Source organism: Podarcis muralis, chromosome 11 (genome assembly GCF_964188315.1).
Source record: "Podarcis muralis chromosome 11, rPodMur119.hap1.1, whole genome shotgun sequence".
Lineage (NCBI taxonomy): Eukaryota > Metazoa > Chordata > Lepidosauria > Squamata > Lacertidae > Podarcis > Podarcis muralis.
The window spans coordinates 49,823,593-49,841,872 of NC_135665.1; the positions used below are offsets into that span (position 1 = coordinate 49,823,593).

Below are 18,280 nucleotides of genomic sequence, written 5' to 3' on the forward strand. Positions count from 1 at the left end.
CAAGCAGTTTATAGAATAACAACTTAAGAATTATAATAGTGGATTTCCACCCAACGCAAAAAGCACCTTCAGGGGAGGTAATTTCCTCCAGTCCACAGTAGGGAGGGAAAGGGTGGTTCTAAGTTTCAGTACATGCCAAATGCTGCTTGCACCCACCCCACTTGATCTATGTGCACTATCTGAAATGTTGGTTGATTCCTAAATGACAAAGCTTTGATTTTGTGAGAGAGAAAAATGATAATGAGTTGGGTACTATTACTGTCATCCACAAAAATGTTATACAAGGTAAAAAAGGTAAAGGTACCTCTGCCCGTACGGGCCAGTCTTGACAGACTCTAGGGTTGTGCGCCCATCTCGCTTAAGAGGCTGGGGGCCAGTGCTGTCCGGAGACACTTCCGGGTCACGTGGCCAGCGTGACAAAGCTGCTCTGGCGAGCCTGCACCAGCGCAGCACACGGAAACGCCGTTTACCTTCCCGCTATAAAGCGGTACCTATTTATCTACTTGCACTTAAGAGTGCTTTCGAACTGCTAGGTGGGCAGGAGCTGGGACCGAACGACGGGAGCTCACCCCGCCGCGGGGATTCGAACCGCCGACCATACGATCGGCAAGTCCTAGGCACTGAGGTTTTACCCACAGCGCCACCCGCGTCCCTGTTATACATTTTACAATGTGTTAAAAGTATGCGTTTTTAAAATTAAAAATTTTAAGAATGTATTTCTCTACAGTCATTTGACTACAGTGCATCTAAGTGGAAACCAGTATTTGTATGGACATTCACTATGCGAAACAGGTCGAAAAACAGAGGTATGGGGCACCCATGCAATTTGTGCCCCGTGGATTCTTCTCTCTCTCCTTAGCTACGTCTGCCAAGTAGTGACTATGGAGGGAAAAGGGAAATGGGTTTGTTCCTTTACTGCTGCTAGATAATGCACAATGACCTCTTGGGCCATGACTACTTTTAGCAAGCTCTACATTGGTCAACCAGTTAATCAAGCTACGCATGCATTCAAAAGTAGTGGCGTTCTACATCTATGGTTGCAGCTATTGAATCTGAAAGCATCAAGGTACAAGAGATGCTGCTGCGATACCTTCTAGAACCAGGAACATTTAAGATGTCTTATCCGCAGGTGATATCCTTGATGTGTAAAGGAGGCAATATCCTCAACTTATTTTTACTACAAAGATATTTCATTCTGCATGTTTCTGCTGGCACTGAAAGTCTCATCTCTTCTTTTCTCTTGTTATTTTGCAGATAAGAAAAATTAAGTGTCTTGGCATCCTTCGTAGTTAGACGTTTGATAAAAAGTGTTCTCTTCCATTGCTTGTTTTTAATCCAGTTAAACACTAAGTAGAACAGTTGCAGCAATTAAGAATGAAGAAATGCATGAATGAATACTGTGACTCTTCGGAACAATTTTGGAAGTCCAAAGTACTGAGGGAATCAACACTTATTTCCCTCCCACAGGCAATTATTTTTACATGTCAAATCTCCAGAAGAATGAAAATGAACAGGAAATAAGATGTCAGTAAAAACAGTAGAAATAATTGCTTATCCTTAATAACCGTAACAGGGATAAAATAATTTCTGCAATACAATACAGGATAATAAACAGTTATTTCAAATTATTGTTTTCATTGTTCAGTATCTAGCCAGAATCATAATATTCCTAAACACTTGCTATAAATATATTGGAAAATTCCAAGCGCATAGAAAGACAGTGATGAATTAAAATCAACTTAAGAGCAGCTTAACAGAAAGAAGGAAGACTATGAAGTTCCATCAAGGAGTCAAGAGCGTACACTTCAATTTATAAAAACGAACCATACACACACACACACACACACACATAGACAAAAATGATACTTGGTAATTTCATATGCCAATCCAATACCACATATTTCAAAAGAAATACCTGATAAGCATATTCTGACAATACCTAGCAGTTTGATAAGAAATATATACAGCTTTTCCAAAAGACATACTTCTTATTTCTCTCCCTTCCCATCTCAATGTATGTGTTAGTTTCATGACACATTATATGTGCTCTTAGATGTTCCAATATAATCAAGAAGTATATAAATTTTGGTTGAATAAATAAATAAATAAGTAAATAGAAATTGTCCAGTAAACAGTTACCAAAAAAAAAGAAGAAGAAGAAGAAGGAAAAGTCAACGCACATTATTAAAAATATTTGAGGAGACAGCTGGAGAGAGTGTTTCACATCTAATAGCTTCCAAATGAGCTTTCCCTTTCCCTTTCCCATTCAGAGTCAGATGAACAATCTGGTGTCTCAGGGTTGACCACGCCCTGCTCAGCCTGTAGTCTCCTATTCCTTTGCGAGGAAATATTCCACAACTGGATAGCCTTTCGGGGGTCAAACTTCTTGATATCTGGAGAATTCATCAGAATGACCATGCGATCGGTCATGCTTTCAAACACCAGCTTTGAACGTAGCCTCATCATTGTAAGTTTCATCTGACAGAAGCCTCGTGCCGCCTTGTCAGAACTGGCAGGTAGCGTCAAGACAAGATCTACCAGTGTCAAGATGTTTGGATATTTATGAAAATAATCTGTGTTCACTGCTTCCCATGTCAATCTCCGGATGCTCTGATATCTAGAAAAGATAAGAACTGTTACTAAATGTGTTTTGCCCACTGACATATTCAGAAAATTTGTTTGAATTTCATGTCCTGCTTGTTATTTATAGGTATTTATTATACCTATCATACAGCTCTGCTTTTAACATGTTCCATTCAGTCTCTACTTCATAAATCTTCACGTTGGCACATTCCAGGACCGGCTCATAATACTTCATCAAGACAGACACTTCCACTTCACCAAATTCTGCAAGAGGTTGAACATTAATTTTAAAAGCAAACAAACCACCCATGCATTTCAGAAAGAAACAATCCCTTTGGATGTAGTCTGGTTTTCTGTACCTGGCTCGATTTTGTCTGGCCACAGCTTAAAACTTCCAATAGCACTTGCTCTCAAAACATCTTCACTAGCATCACAGAAGCAATCGCGCAGCTGCTTCAAAAGATTGCTTATTAATTCTATCCGGATGGCTGATATGTCACCATCTCCTACAAGCTGGTGACCATGAAAATGTGTGATGGCCTCCACCAGGCGCTCCCTTGGCCCCGATCTGAAAAAATATTACATTTAACGAATGTACTGTGTGCCTTTGATTTGGATAAATCCAGTTAATATACAGTTTTGGTTAAGCATATACAACCTTGCTCGATACATTTGGAGTGTTTCCAGTGTTGACTGGCTTGTTGCGAACACATCTGCGATGGAAGAGTTCTGATCCTGGACGACGCGGGAGAGGATGTTGAGGACGTTAATGACATCAAGCAAAAAGTGAGAAAACTTGACAATGTCTGTTTTCAGAAGAAGCTTTAAGAGGTCTTTGGCTTTCTGGTGATTTGAGGAACATGGTTCTTCTTCTACCTGGATGCAAGAAAAACAGTAGAGCAATTACCAAATGCAGTTTTTCACTTATTATTTCTTCACATCATGCTTGGTTTTAAAGAGCCTTTACCTTACTCATGTGTAGGACAAATGCTGGGTATCCTTTCAGAAGGATCTGAAGAGCTGTCTGTAGGCGAAGAAGCCATCGGGAGCCACCAATTCGAGAAGGAATGGATGTTCTCAGGTTGAGATCTTCATAGACTAGCTTGAGGTCGTTCTTGTTCAGTGGAGAGTTATAATAGTAGTACATGTTTTGCAAGAGCTCTGTTAGAATGGTGTATAGTTGGGTGCTCTTCAGTGCTGCCTTGTAAGCTATTTCAAGGTGATGCACGAGGCAATGCACACTCTGAACACATGGCTGGATTTCTTTTAACAGTTTAGCTACCCCATTGCTTTGTCCAACCATAATGTCTCCACCACCACTTCCGAAGCCAACAAGTTTTCTCGCCCAGTCTTGGTTTGGCAAATTGAGCTGCAAACTGGTCTGTAATGTTTGCACAATGGCATTCTTCACAGCAGCTGCATCACGTTTGTCTACTGACTGAACTCCAACAATCTGGCAGTGGATCTTCCCTTGGAGTGCAAAACGTACGTACACCAGGGCAGCTTCTCTTATTGTGCTGTCTGTAACGCCATCACTAATGAGTGAGAAGAACTTGCATTTTTCTAATTTCTCTTTCAAGGCTCTTCGTTCCACTTCAGCAATGAAATGAATAAAGATCCTTGCTGCCTTGTCATTTCTAAATATGGAACCAATATCCACCCCTTTCATATCATCCAGCTTACACATCCAGTCCAGGTCTGTGATGGGGCGTCCAGTTTTGGCAATGGCGTGGCATGTTCTGAAAAGGTTTTCTATTCTTCCTAAGGTTGTTTTGCTCATGCTCTTTAACATCTGCTCAGTGGTAGCTGTGTCTGGGACAGAGCCACTGGCTGCTTCCATACAGGTAGCCCATGCATGAGCTTCACTGTTGTGGTGGTCGTTGACTAATTCAAGTACAAAGTCATCAGTCCCAGAACAAAAATTGTGTGTTTTCTCCCCTAAATCCACATTGTGTTTCCGACACAAAGCACAGTACATGGTGCCCCTCTCACTGTCATGTTTTAGCCAAGGGTACTTTGACAGCCATATTTGTTGAAACTGGTGATTTTTTCCTGGTTGTTTCTGGATGCCTGGAGTTATATTCTTGCTTTTAAATTGTTTAAGTGCTGCTATGGCTATAAATATTTTAAATATAACTCAGTATTAGGATGCATTATTATTGTGGTTGCACACAACTAAAGATAGGCACGAATAAATAGCCTAAGTGGCTAAGATCACATACTTGGAAGTAAGTCACAGACAGACACATTACCAAACCTATGAATATGAACCTCAATAACTCATTAGAGTCACCTTAAAAATGAGGCAAGCACTAAAACCTCCAAATTCTTCTCCGGCTCAGGTTTTAATCTCAACTGCAGAATTCCCTTCTACCCATATGACTGCTGATCCAGCAGCAAAAGCAACACAGCCAGGAATTCTTCCTTTCCCTCCTCCTATCTCTGTTCCACCTCCTCCCTACCCTGTGCCTTGAACACTGGGGAGTGCAATTTTCACAGATTGCTAGACAACGTTAGTTGCTCACAGGAACTACCTCCCCCAACATTCCAGATGTCAGGAATGGTAGGGAAGAAGAAAGGAAGGAAAGGTGGTGAGGCTGGGAAGAACAAGAGCCCCCCCCTGAAATCCCCCCCCCCATTCTGCTGCTGTGGGTGGAGGTTGGTGCAGGGGAGAGAGAGCTCTCCCTCCACCATTTCTGAAGCAGTAGCAGTCATCAGCTAATGGTGTTTGAAGACTGCAGGAGAGTGGCTGGTGCTCTTCAGTGCCGCCTTTTTAAGACAATGCACAAGACAATGCACCTTTGAACACTGGGCTGGATTTCCTTTAATACCTTAGCCACTCCATTGGTTTGTCCAACCATAATGTCTCCACCATTTCAAACTCACAGAAAAAGACAACTTCCCAAGCACTCTCCACTTTTGCTCATAAGTACTGATTCCAATCCAAATCAATCCTGGGGGCAGGAGGAGCTAATCGACTCCACTGAAAACAAGTCCATCCAATTCTAATTAAAAGGGTGTTCAGTATCAAACTGAAAACCAACACAAAGCAAAAAACCAAGAGTGTTGATTGCTGCAACTGTGCTCTGAAAGAGGCCAGAAGGGTTATCTTTCCTAGGCAATGGAAATGTCCTGAGAAAAAAAAACGTTATTAAGATAGTGTTCCACTTAATGCCATTTTCTTTCCTATAGGAAGAATCAGTAACAAGGCCGTTGGCCTCTTAAGCAAATCTGGGTGCTTTCCATGTTGCTAGCTAAGCTTCTCTGTATGATCTAATCTTCCTTTTGTGGCTAAAAGTACTCTGAAGCCACAGATATTGGTTGATTCTGAGTCAAAATACTATTTGGTATACAGCATGTAAGTTTCCTTCTACCGTTTCCCTTTTTTCTGCTGACTTCCTATATGATACTACAAATTTGTAGAGCAAAGCTCTAAAAATCCTTTCTGCTTGTTCATGCAGTACTTTTGAAGGGGTCTGCAAAGGCATATAGTGTTTTTACATATAAAAATGTCAGAAGATCTCTTATTCCTAGTTCAGATGGTACAGCAGTGTATCAAGTTGGAGGCAAGCACCCTGTATCAAGTTGGAGGCAAGCAAGGAGGAGAAGGACCTCTATGCAAATAAATCTAGAGCTGAGATCATATCAACAGGGCTTGGCGTGGGGAGTGGCAAGGCTGTCTTTGACCGATACTAAATACCTACCCCCTGATAGCTTTAGGCTGGGCCAGATACAAACAAGGACAAGGCTCCTGAACTTTTTAATAGTTGAGTGGAAGAGGGAATTTTCAGCAGGTGCAGCTTGCATGGTGAACTATAGCTACAGAAATCCCCCCTTCCTAACAACTATCAAAAGGTGAAGGACACCTGCCCGCTTTTGCATCTGGCTACTCCAGATAGCGTGGGTGGAGCTGTGGCAAGTCCTAGGCTCCACAGAGCCTAGGACTTGCCGATCAGAAGGTCGGCGGTTCGAATCCCCGTGACGGGGTGAGCTCCCTTTGCTTGGTCCCTGCTCCTGCCAACCTAGCAGTTCGAAAGCACGTCAAAGTGCAAGTAGATAAATAGGCACCGCTCTGGCGGGAAAGTAAACAGCGTTTCCATGCGCTGCTCTGGTTCGCCAGAAGCAGCTTAGTCCTGCTGGCCACATGACCCGGAAGCTGTACGCCGGCTCGCCAGTAAAGCGAAATGAGTGCCGCAACCCCATAGTCGGCCACGACTGGACCTAATGGTCAGGGGTCCCTTTACCTTTACCTTTACTCTAGATAGCTTGCTACAGACCAGCATTCCCCAACCTGGTGCCATTCTGTCAGCTCCAGTCATATTTCTATCAGGGATGATAGAAATTGTGGTCCAAAACATCTGGAGGGCACCGAGTTGGGAAACCATTTAATAGACCACAGTCTCCTTTGGGAAGAAGGCAGGGATAGATGTTTTGATGCTAAATGCTGATGGTATGTTGTTACCAGGTCAGTGTCAATATATAAGGGCATATCTATGAGTTTCGAAAAAGCACATTTTACAGCCTGTTTCCAGGCTGATGTCGCCTGACCTCCCTGCACACACTGTGCAAAGCAAATCAGGAAGAATGTTCAATTAACAACCTTTTAATAAAGTATTTATTGCTCTAAATGTAGCTCGGAATCCTACTCAACCTTTCCTGGGAGCAAGCGCTAAAGAAGCAAAGTAGGGCTTACTCCCAAGTAAACATGTACAGCAGGGCTTTCCAAACTTCTTGGTCCTGTGGTCACATTTGCAAAGTGGATAAACTGATGTGAGTGCAACATGCAGGCCACAACTCTCCCCTCCTCAACTGTAATACTGCTGCCCCAATCGCTCCCAGTGCCACAAAAAGTAAAAAGTATTATATTGACTGTAAAAAGTATTATATTGACTAAGGAAGGCATCTTTCCAGAGTAATTTAAGAAGGAGGATAGCCAGAGGATGGGACATTGTAGGCACCAGGGAAAGCCCCAAATCGGTGACCCATGATGTAGAGCAGGCTTCCTCAAACTTGGTCCTCCAGATATTTTTTGGCCTACAACTCCCATGATCCCTAGCTACCAGGACCAGTGGTCAGGGGTGATGGGAATTGTAGTCTCAAAACATCTGGAGGGCAAGTTTGAGGAAGCCTGATGTATAGGAGAGGACTGTTAATGTGTGAGGTAACCTACATGGCTCACGAGCGTTTGACGCTGCACTTAGTTATAATTGAAAGAAGCATTTCCATATACTGGAACACACCATTGTAAGAAGTTCCAGAATTACTGCTAGCAGGGATATAAAACTGTTAGTAGCTTTAAATCTCAAGTCAGTATTTAATGGCAGAGATCATCTTGTTATTGATCGCTGTAAGCCACTGTGTGTGTGTGTGTGTGTGTGTGTGTGTGTGTGTGTAGAACAGGATACAAATACTTTGGGGAAATAAATAATAAATAAACAACTTTTCGAAAACAAGGTGATTTCTTACCTTTAGGTGCCACCTGCAGAAACTGCTTATGAAGCGTGCTAAGCTGCGAAATAGTTAAAGTACCATTTGTAGGCATTTCTACCGATGGAGGGCGAGGTGGAGGAAGAGGATCTGGAAAGACTTTGACATCACCGTTAATGTAAAACTCAACCCCTTCCAGAACTAATTCATACTGGATCTTGGTAGAGGTTTCGATGTGGTGGCGGGCAACCTCGGTTAATATGTCGACACTGTAAGGATTTAAGAAACAGTGGCAGGGGGGTTAAAAAGCTTAACCAGGAGCAGCTTGCCTGGTGTGACACAGAGCCACAGCAATAGCTTCTCCGCAGAAATGTTGCTTACTGAGAGAAGAAGGGGGAGCAGCGAGGTGGTGGCAGATGCCAGCCAAGGGCACCAAATTGGCCTTGAGTTGATTACACGTGAAATCCCAGAAACATGGAAAGAGGCCTATATCACAGTAATCCCAAAACAAGATGCAAATTAAAAACTAAAGGCCTCTTTCTCTGTTAAACAATGATTACAAGTTGTTTGCAAACATATAAGCTAACAGATTGAAAAATACACTAAATGAGTATATACATCAAGATCAGGAGGGTTTCTTCCAGGTATACAAATGAAGGAGAATATAAGGAATATTTTGAATATAATAGAATACCCAGATTGGCCTTGAGTGCGCCTCTGTGCAGCTCCAACCTGAACACCACCTCACCTGCTCCTGTAGAGGCTTGCACGAAATTCCTCTTTCCTCCTAAAACCTCCCGCATTACCTCAGGGTCCCTTCCAAATCTACAGTTCAATGATTCCATTATTATAATGCTTTCATCAAAATTAACCATTACCTTGACATTTCAGCCAAGAATCTCTCCCCAAGCCATTTTTCCATATTCCTGTATGTTACTTCTGCTTTCGTTTGCAGATCTTCAGTGAAGGCAAGTGCTTTGGCTTTCAACAGCTCAAGACGAGATTTTGCAGCCTCCGCTGTTTTAAGAAATCGTTTAAGAACAAGTAAGAATACAAACACTGTTTTACAGGTCTGGCAATCAAGAGATAGGGTTAGGCATTATTTGGGAAACTGGCAGTCTTGATCCGATGGGTCTGCAAAAGCTGGGGTGCTCCAAGTAAGAGCCCTGTGAAGAACAGAAGAGACTTGCTGGTTGAGACCGAAAGCTAATCTTTTCCAGCAGCCTGTTTCCACTGCATCCAACCAGATGCCTATAGTGAACCTCAAGCAAGACATGGACACCATAGCCGTCTCCCACAGTTGTTCCCCAGTATTCTAGGGCACAATGCTTCGGATCCTGTAGATAGTATATATCCATCATTAGTGACAAGCAGCCATGGACAGCCTTAACAACCAGGAATTTGTCTAATCTGCATTATTATTCTATTTTATTATTTTAAACAAAGTAATAATAATAAAAGGGACGCGGGTGGCGCTGTGGGTAAAGCCTCAGCGCCTAGGGCTTGCCGATCGAAGGTCGGCGGTTCGAATCCCCGCAGCGGGGTGCGCTCCCGTTGCTCGGTCCCAGCGCCTGCCAACCTAGCAGTTCGAAAGTATGTCAAAGTGCAAGTAGATAAATAGGGACCGCATACTAGTGGGAAGGTAAACGGCGTTCCGTGTGCTGCGCTGGCTCGCCAGATGCAGCTTGTCACGCTGGCCACGTGACCCGGAAGTGTCTCCGGACAGCGCTGGCCCCTGGCCTCTTGAGTGAGATGGGCGCACAACCCCAGAGTCTGTCAAGACTGGCCCGTATGGGCAGGGGTACCTTTACCTTTACCTAATAATAATAAAAATAGAAAGTGAGGAATCTGTCTTTTAAAATATTTTATCTGGGAGCTCTCAGTTTCTGCTGCTTACTCCATGGCCAGCACCCCCCCCCCCAATCTGATTTTAAAGTCACCTAAATTGCTCCACAATTGTGTAATGGCCTCACCCCATAAGTTTGATAGGCACCAACACGGCTGACATTCCGGCGCCAGATTAAAATGTGTTTGCTGGGCTTGCACAGGATGCCAGTTTCATTGCTTTACTGTTGTGGCTTTATGTTGGAATAATTTTTATTATTATTATTCAATATACTTTACTTCTCATTTTGTTGGCTTGCTGCTGCTTTAAATAATTCCACCGTGAGGTCACCCAGTGAATGGTGGGTTAAAATTGTCTTAATAATTGTATAAATGTATTTGTGGCCATTCACTTCTACTAGTTGTCTGCCTTGAAGCTACTGCCAAAATTAGTTTCCCTTAACCGTTGTTAGTTAATTAGTTAGCATTATATCGTAATACCTAAACGTTGCAAGTGTGAAGTGAAACCATGGGTTGAAATGGTTTTGCAAACCATGGATTTCATTATCGATGCTTAAATATTTCAGCTGCAGCAAGCAAACCATGGTTATGGTGGTTTTCCCTGCCCCCCCCCCCAGTTTCTACGGTAACAAGGCGATAACAAGCAAGTTTCTCCGATGTCATATTATATACACCTTCCTGGGGGAAGGCCTAGTTTAGCAACCTGCAAAGCAACCTTTCAAATCTTATCCAGGGTTATGGCAGTAAATAATGGATAGTGTTAAAAATGGTTAAGCATAATGCCCACAACACGTTCAAGCAAATGCTGCTGTAGCATTTTGAATATTTAAAGCAATCCATGGTCTTTCTTTCCCACTATTTTCCATCTTAAGCTTAATTCCAGCTTAATTGCAAATGTGGGGCTGTTTCTGAATTTACCTGATTGAAATTTAATGCATACCTTCATGCTCCAGCGCAGCAAAATATTCCTGCTTCATTTTAAGCCTTAGTTCTAGTTTCTTTAGTTCCTCCGGGGATAAAGGAATTGGTGTTGGCGTTGGCTCTGGTGGAGAATGAGAGGCTGCAAGGAGAAGCACGTATTTTTACACACAAAAAAAGAATCTGCAAATTTCTGTATGCATAATGCTTACACTACTGTTAGCCTAACTGGGCATTTCACAAAATGAACGCAACTCAAAATGTAGGTAAAACTGAACTTGTCAACATTTCAGAAACAGGATCTGAAATTAGAGGCAACAAGAGACAGCTTCACTTGATCATTATGTAGTGTGGCATAGCAATTGCAGCATCAGACTGGGACTGGGGAGACCTGGGTGCAAATCCCCATCCAACCATAAGGCTTCCTGGGTGGCCCAGGGTCTTTCTCAGGCTCCCACCCTCACATGGTGATGGTGAGGATAAAGGGAAGGGTGAGAGGTAACGATACATGCCTTCTTGAGCGCTTTGGACAAAACTCAAGCTATTAATTGAATAAACAAACAATGCTTGGAAAGCATTTCAGGACAGTTACATCATGCAACCAGCACACTCAGGTCTTCCTAAACTTAATGCATGAACTACTCACATGTAGGACCTTCCTGAGTGCAGAACAGATATCTGGTTGTCCCCTGGTAAGGTAGGTTAGGAGGAAATATGGTAAATGGCTCAAGGTCGCCCTAGCAATTTTGATATTCCAAGAATGAACCTTATTTCTTCATTTTACAATAGTATAACCACTATTCAACCATGACAGTTCTCAAAGTATGCCATAACAACATATGAGTGGCATTCAAGTACGTTTTACTCAGAACAGGCGCATTGAAATTAGTGAACATGACTGCGGTCCATTCATTCCAATAGGTCTGCCCCGACTAAAACTTGATTGAAAACAACCCAACAAATCAGATATCAAGGAATGTGATGTTGCCTTATTTTTGAAGCTGCCTCTCTTCAGAACATCAGGTGTTGTCGGCATCAAGCAAACCTGGTCTAATATCCAGCGGCTGTGTCTCTTCAGAAGGGCTAAGGCTGCAAAAGGGAGCTACTGTGGGATTTCAGATGCTTTTCAGAGTCCTCTTCCAGTCTACCCGCTGGTCTGGCTATTCTGGGCAAATGGAATCAATGAATCCCAGGCCTCAGAACTCTCAGTATCAGTGGCTGTTGGCACCACTTGGGAGGGGGGACATCAGCTCCCTTGTGGTGGCGCTGCTGCCTCTCTAGGTCTGTAGCACTGGTCATAAGGGGAATAACACCCATCTCTGAAATGGAGTGCTGGGCTTTTGACCTTTTCATTAATGCAGGCCTTCCTCCCCTGGGCTGATGTCCAACCACCATGGTCCTGGGCTTCCCTTCTTCCTTGAAATGGTCCTTGGCAAACCTCTCTCCCTGATTCCCCAGGTGTTTCTGCTGCCCTTACTGCTGCTGCTTTGGTCAGATGGCATAGATGCCCATCTGGGAAGCAGCACAGCTCAATGGTTTCCATGCCAAAGGTTCCAGGGTTAAACCCTGGCATCTCCAGATAGGCCCTGTCTGACATCGTAAAGAGCTAGATGGACAAATGGTTTGACTCTGTATACCACAACAGTGTAACATGACAAGATAAGGTAAAGGGACCCCTGACCATTAGGTCGTCGTGACCGACTCTGGGGTTGCGGCGCTCATCTCGCTTTACTGGCCGAGGGAGCCGGCGTACAGCTTCCGGGTCATGTGGCCAGCATGACTAAGCCGCTTCTGGCGAACCAGAGCAGCGCACAGAAACGCCGTTTACCTTCCCGCCGGAGCAGTACCTATTTATCTACTTGCACTTTGACGTGCTTTCAAATTGCTAGGTTGGCAGGAGCAGGGGCCGAGCAACGGGAGCTCACCCCGTCACGGGGATTCAAACCGCCGACCTTCTGATCGGCAAGTCCTAGGCTCTGTGGTTTAACCCACAGCGCCAACCGCGTCCCATAATCTGACAAGATACAAAATGCCAAAATACCAAACGCTCATTTATAACATCAAGTGTCAAATGCTGCCTTTTTGGCTTTGCTTTTTGAACTGTAAGACATCTCTTTGACAACAGACCAGGAAAGATCTTTGGGTACAGTCTAATTTAGGAGTGGGGAACCTGAGACCCTCCAGAAGTTACTGTTTATTACATTTGTATGCTGTTTTCCAGCCACAGTGAGCTTGCAACCAATTGTTAATAATACACAGGGAAAATTGACAGCCATAATAAAACCATGCATTAATGATTAAGCAATACATCTCCTGTGTATACTGTATTCCAATACAGTAGTGAAGCATAGTTAGAGCTTGTAGATTACCTTAATTTTAGATGTCCTTTCTAGACCAGAAGCTGACTGCTTTAGTTGTTGGACTCCAACTCCCATCTGTCCCCGTCAGCATGGCAAATGGTTGGGGATTGTGCAGGGGTGTAGCTAACTGCTCTGGCACCCAGAGCAGCAGGGGTGGGGAAATTCACCCACGGGGATGATCCACCCATGGGGTGATCCACCCACGGGGGTGGGGTGATCCGTGCACAGGGGCGCTGTGGTGATCCATGCATGGGGCGCTGCGGTGGCCGCCTGGCAGACGCAAGCCCCACGCTGCCATTTCGGGCAGCACGGGACCCCAAGCCACCGCATCATTCCCAGGAGAGACACGTGGCTCGGGCACACTGCAGTCCAGGCCCCACGGTGAGTGCCACCCCCTGTGGTGTGCCATTTTTTCACCCTCCTTAAGGATGACACCCAGGGCAACCCACACCACCCACACCCCTTTTCCTACACCCCTGGGATTGTGGGAGTTGTAGTCCAGCAACATGTGAGCAACCACAGGTTCCCTGTCCCTGAACTAACTCCTGAAAAGGGGGACCAACATGTGTACAGGCTCCAGTAAGGGTTATACCTTAATTCCCCTCCTCTGTTTTGCTGGGCATGCAAAGTTGTTTTTTTTAAAAAATGATCAAGCACAATTGTATTAATCCAGAATCCTCCCTCTCTTTTACCTTGCATCTCATTTACCTTTCTTTTTTCCTTTTTTTCCTTTGGCATCTTTGCCTTCTTTTCCTTTGGCATCTTTCCCTCCTTTCCCTCCTTTGGCATCCTTTCCACCTTTGGCTTCCTTTCCTCCTTTCCCTTTTTTCCCTTTCCCTTCTTTCCCCTTCTTTTCTGCTTGGGAAGATTTTTGGCGCTCTTTTTCTTTCATTTCTTGCTGAAGCCGTTCTTTTTCTTCCTCCGCCTCTTTTGCTTGTATTTCAGCCGTAACCTTAATTTTAAAGGGTCACACTTAAGTAAAAAAAGCAGCAGGAGCATGTTGAACAAAACGATTGTTGTTTCATGATTGTCAATAACCAGCATGTCGTTATGAAACAGACCACTTAACATTATAAACTATTACTTCTCTATAGGTTGGGATCCAGAGATCATGTGGTGGCTTCTGAACTTTCTCCTTTCAGTCCCCAAGTTGCTCCAGGTAGCTGGTGGGAATCTAATATAACTGCTCCCATACTCTTCTTCTGCTCTTACATCATTCTGGAAAGGCACAGGCTGTAGCATGGGGCCTTCAACCACAGAATGAATGGGCAGATACTGGAGACGTTCCCTTGAAATAAGAGAACAGCCTTCTGCGCACGTAAGGGACTCTTTGGATGAGACCCATAGGGCTTATATAAGAACTGCCTCTCCCCATATAAGCCAACTCAAACTCTGTGTTCATAATCTGAGGTCCTTCTTCATGTGCCTCCTCCATGTGAGGTTCAGAGGGTGGCAACACAAGAACGGGGCCTTTTCTGCAGTGGCTCCCCATTGTGTAATGCTTTCCTCAGGGAGGTTTGTCTAGTGCCTTCATTATATATATATTTAAGTGCTAGGCAACAACGTTCCTCTTCAGTCAGGCCTTTGGCTGATTAATATTCTACAGCCTTTTAAATGTGTTTGTGGGAGAGGGAGCTATTGTTTTGTTGTTTTTGCTTTAACTACACATTTGTGTTTTTATCTTGAATTTTTGTCTTGTGAATCACCCTGAGATGTTTTGATGAAGGGTGGTATATGAACCTAATAAATAAATAAAATAAATAAGACAGACCATCCGTCACAAGTGCACATTATCTAGATTATGGATGATCTGCAGGCTTCCAAACTTTGCTGGACTCCAACTCTCCCATAATCTCTGCCCTTTGGCAGTGTTGGCTGAGGCTGATGGGAGCCAGAGTCCAATAAATATTTGGAGAATATTTGGCTATCCCTTACCTAAATAAGAGAAACATACAGTACAGGGGATGGATACAGACTTGCTCTTCCATGAATGGAAGCGTCTTCAATCCAGTGGGGGCTCCTGCTGATGGAGAGAGTGGGGAGAGAAGACTGGTTTTTGCTGTTTCTACTTGTACTGCTCTGAAAGGTTCACCAACTTTCTACAGATTTTCAGAGAGGCGCATGGGGCTTCAAGGGGAATCAGTGAAAATTGCCTCCCCTTCTGCCAGTGAGAGTATCCTCTCAGCAGCATTCCACTCATGGGATCTCTGCAGCCAAGTCAAAAATCATTTATGTATGATTTGGGGGGGGGGGGGGACAACTACAGCTGCTCAGTGATGAATTTGACTTTCACACTGTTTCATCATGTAAGGAACTGATCAAATTTCAAAGAATTTTTTTAATCACCAGATTCTCTATAGAGATGCCTTTTTGAGATATTGAAGGGATTATCTGAAGAGTGCTAGAACATTTATATAATAGGTGAGAATGCCCAATTAAAACTGTGAAAATTTGCACAAATCAGAGTTTCTGTTTTCAGGGGAATCTTTAAACAGAGAACACTGCAGTAATCTTGCACTGGAGTCAGCAAAACATTTATCAGGATGCTTCCAAATTGCCTCCATGGTCAGAGGGAGGATGCTCCATGTTGGAAACTGCAGAATTTCCTGAGTGCGGGTTTCCTACTGACTTGCCACTATGCAAACAGGATGCTGGACTATGAAGGGGTCACTGGCCTGATCCAGCAAGCTCTTCTTACATTCTTAATGGCTGCATCCAGATCTCTGTTTGAACTCTTTTAATACTTGTGGCTTTTCTTACCATGTTGGATATTGTGGCTACAATATTGTGCCACATCTCAGTAATCTGTTTTTCTTCTGGGGCAAAATTAAAGATTATGCTTTCAGAAAACACATCTTCCTTGATCTTGACTGGAATTGCTTTCATCTTGTCCTTTGGTTCTGGAGAAGCAGCTCTGTGAACACTCAGAGGAATTCTTAAGACAGACAGAGAGAGAGAGAGAGAGAGAGAGAGGCGAAAGATTTACTTCTGCATTTCTCAAAGCTTACATTTGTATATTTGCTCTTTAAGAGAATATTTCTGTTAATTATAAAGGTCTCATACAAAAAATTACAAGCTGGTTCCCATTCAGGCCTCTTGTTTACGTTCTGCATAGAAATGGAGGGGAGAAACCTCAAGTTTCAACATTCTCCCATTGCGTGTAGGACATTTAGTACAAACCAAGGCACATAGATGGGTGAAGTCCCTGCCAAATTATCTATCCCTTTCCTCTTTTTTTAAAGCGGATGGATAGCGACCCATACTCATCTATGTAAGGTTTACACTCAACATCCTACCTGTACTGTTGGAGGTGAGGTGGGAAGGAACCCAAATCTTACTCTCGTTTCCTGATGGCACTTGTAAAACCTAGGCCATATCTGCACCTTACATTGAAAGAAGTTTTATACCACGTTAAACAGTCATGGCTTCCCTCAAAGAATCCTGGAAACTGTATGGGTGCTGAGAGGTATTAGGAGACTCCCTGTGCCCCTCACAAAGCTACAGTTCCCAGAGTGGCATAACAACCAATCCCTCCTTCCAGGGAACTCAAGCCACTGGGGGAAAGAGAGGGCAGCAAGAGGGTGATGACCCTTGGCTTGCAAGGACAGAGACCTGACCTTAGGGGAAAGGTGTCTGCTTGGTATTCTGTCTTTATGCAAGCAAACAGGATGCTGTACCTGTCTTCATTTGGTGATCTAATCCGAGTTTGAATTTGCACTTTAGCAACCCGGTGTCCAGGAGCAAAGCACAGGTATTTTGTGTGTTTGTGAATGTGCACACAGCTCAATGCATTGTGCATGAGTGTGCAGTGTGCATATATTCATGATAGGTGGAGAGGGTAAGTATAGGATGCATGCGCCTGACCTCTCTCCAGACTTTTAATTCTCATGAATTCACAGTTATGTCGATTACACGAAGAGTTTAACTATTTACTTCACTACAACCATAATACCTAAAGCTGTCACCTTTAATTCTTCTCACAGGTGTACTATCGGAACATAAGAAGCCACTTTACACAAGGTCAGACCAATGGTCCATCTGACCACCAGCAACAGCTCTCCAAGGTCTTGACCAGAAGTATTTACCAATATCTGCTATCTAAGATCGCTTTTTGCAACTGGAAATGCCAGAGATTAAACCTGGAATCTTTTCAATGGGAGGTGTGGGGTTGACTACTGAGCTATTTATACTTCCCCATTCATGCACATAGCTTATTTCCAAATCAGTTGTATTCTCCCTTCCTCTCTCCTCCCCCCACATCCAGTGATTATTGCAATACCACAATTTTAAATGTACATTCTAGTCTTGGCCTCTTCCATGGGTTGTTCTTTATCAGTTAGATCTATCAAAGGTATTCTGGTAAACTCATTGCTGGTCTCCGTTGGGATTTTGCCTTCCATCCCTCTATAGTAGTCATGCAAAAGCCTCTTGGTATCCTGGAAACGGTCTAGTTCATTCTTCATGATATACCAGGAAAACAAAACAAGAAATTATTCAAGTATTTCCTGACACCTTATCTGCATGGATAATTCACAAAGCAGTTCCTAAAACATCAACATGCTTTAGCAGGGGGGGGGGGATAGACTCAAATATTTAAACAATTTTAGGACCAAGCATACTAAAGACACAACTGAGGACAAACCATGATTGTGCAGCAGCCACATATTCCCACCCTTTCACTTGTAACTTCAAAGTGTTATGTGATGCAATGATATCCCATTATGTGTTTTTTCACAACTGGAGGAAGAGATATGGGGGTATTGCTTTTCCTTCTCTAGCTTGAGCCAAAGAATCCTAATGTTCTCTTTAACAACAACCAAGAAAGTCCTTCGCTATGTTACCCATACCAGAACTATACAGTTGTAACTGTTGCATTCCTTCCCCCAGAAACTTGAGGAACTTTTGGAAACTGTGGTTGAGGGTTTCTCCAAAAGACTGTACTCTCCTATCCCTATCCCTTTGCTTCTCATCTCCCATGTTAATTCTCCCCACCATGAATCTAAAACATGCCCTGTTGTGCACTGACTTTAACCAAGGTTACTGCTAACCAGGGTTTGCTACTAACCTCACTTGCAGCCACCTTCAAACCCTGGTGAGGAACGAACCCTAGTTTGTGCTAATCAAGTTTGGCATGGGGGAAACCTAAT

At 43.6% G+C, this 18,280-nt stretch overlaps 1 protein-coding gene across 2 annotated transcripts in view; it reads right to left on the reverse strand.

Moving 5' to 3' along the window:
- The window catches only part of SPEF2 (sperm flagellar 2), a 39,398-nt gene extending 21,802 nt beyond the window's left edge, over positions 1–17,596 (reverse strand). Inside the window, exons 1-11 of one of the 2 annotated variants that reach the window (XM_028748515.2) lie at positions 17,430–17,596; positions 15,894–16,068; positions 13,842–14,085; positions 10,796–10,915; positions 8,889–9,027; positions 8,050–8,279; positions 3,551–4,698; positions 3,242–3,459; positions 2,943–3,151; positions 2,724–2,847; positions 1,105–2,617 (exon numbers count right to left, since the gene is read on the reverse strand). In XM_028748515.2, the coding sequence (XP_028604348.2) occupies positions 2,227–2,617; positions 2,724–2,847; positions 2,943–3,151; positions 3,242–3,459; positions 3,551–4,698; positions 8,050–8,279; positions 8,889–9,027; positions 10,796–10,915; positions 13,842–14,085; positions 15,894–16,068; positions 17,430–17,596 (3,165 nt within the window). In that variant the 3' untranslated portion in view covers positions 1,105–2,226. Of the gene's footprint in view, positions 1–1,104; positions 2,618–2,723; positions 2,848–2,942; positions 3,152–3,241; positions 3,460–3,550; positions 4,699–8,049; positions 8,280–8,888; positions 9,028–10,795; positions 10,916–13,841; positions 14,086–15,893; positions 16,069–17,429 lie in introns of those variants that run through there. The other variant, XM_028748516.2, reaches the window with a different exon arrangement.
- Between the last annotated feature and the right edge of the window lie 684 nt (positions 17,597–18,280).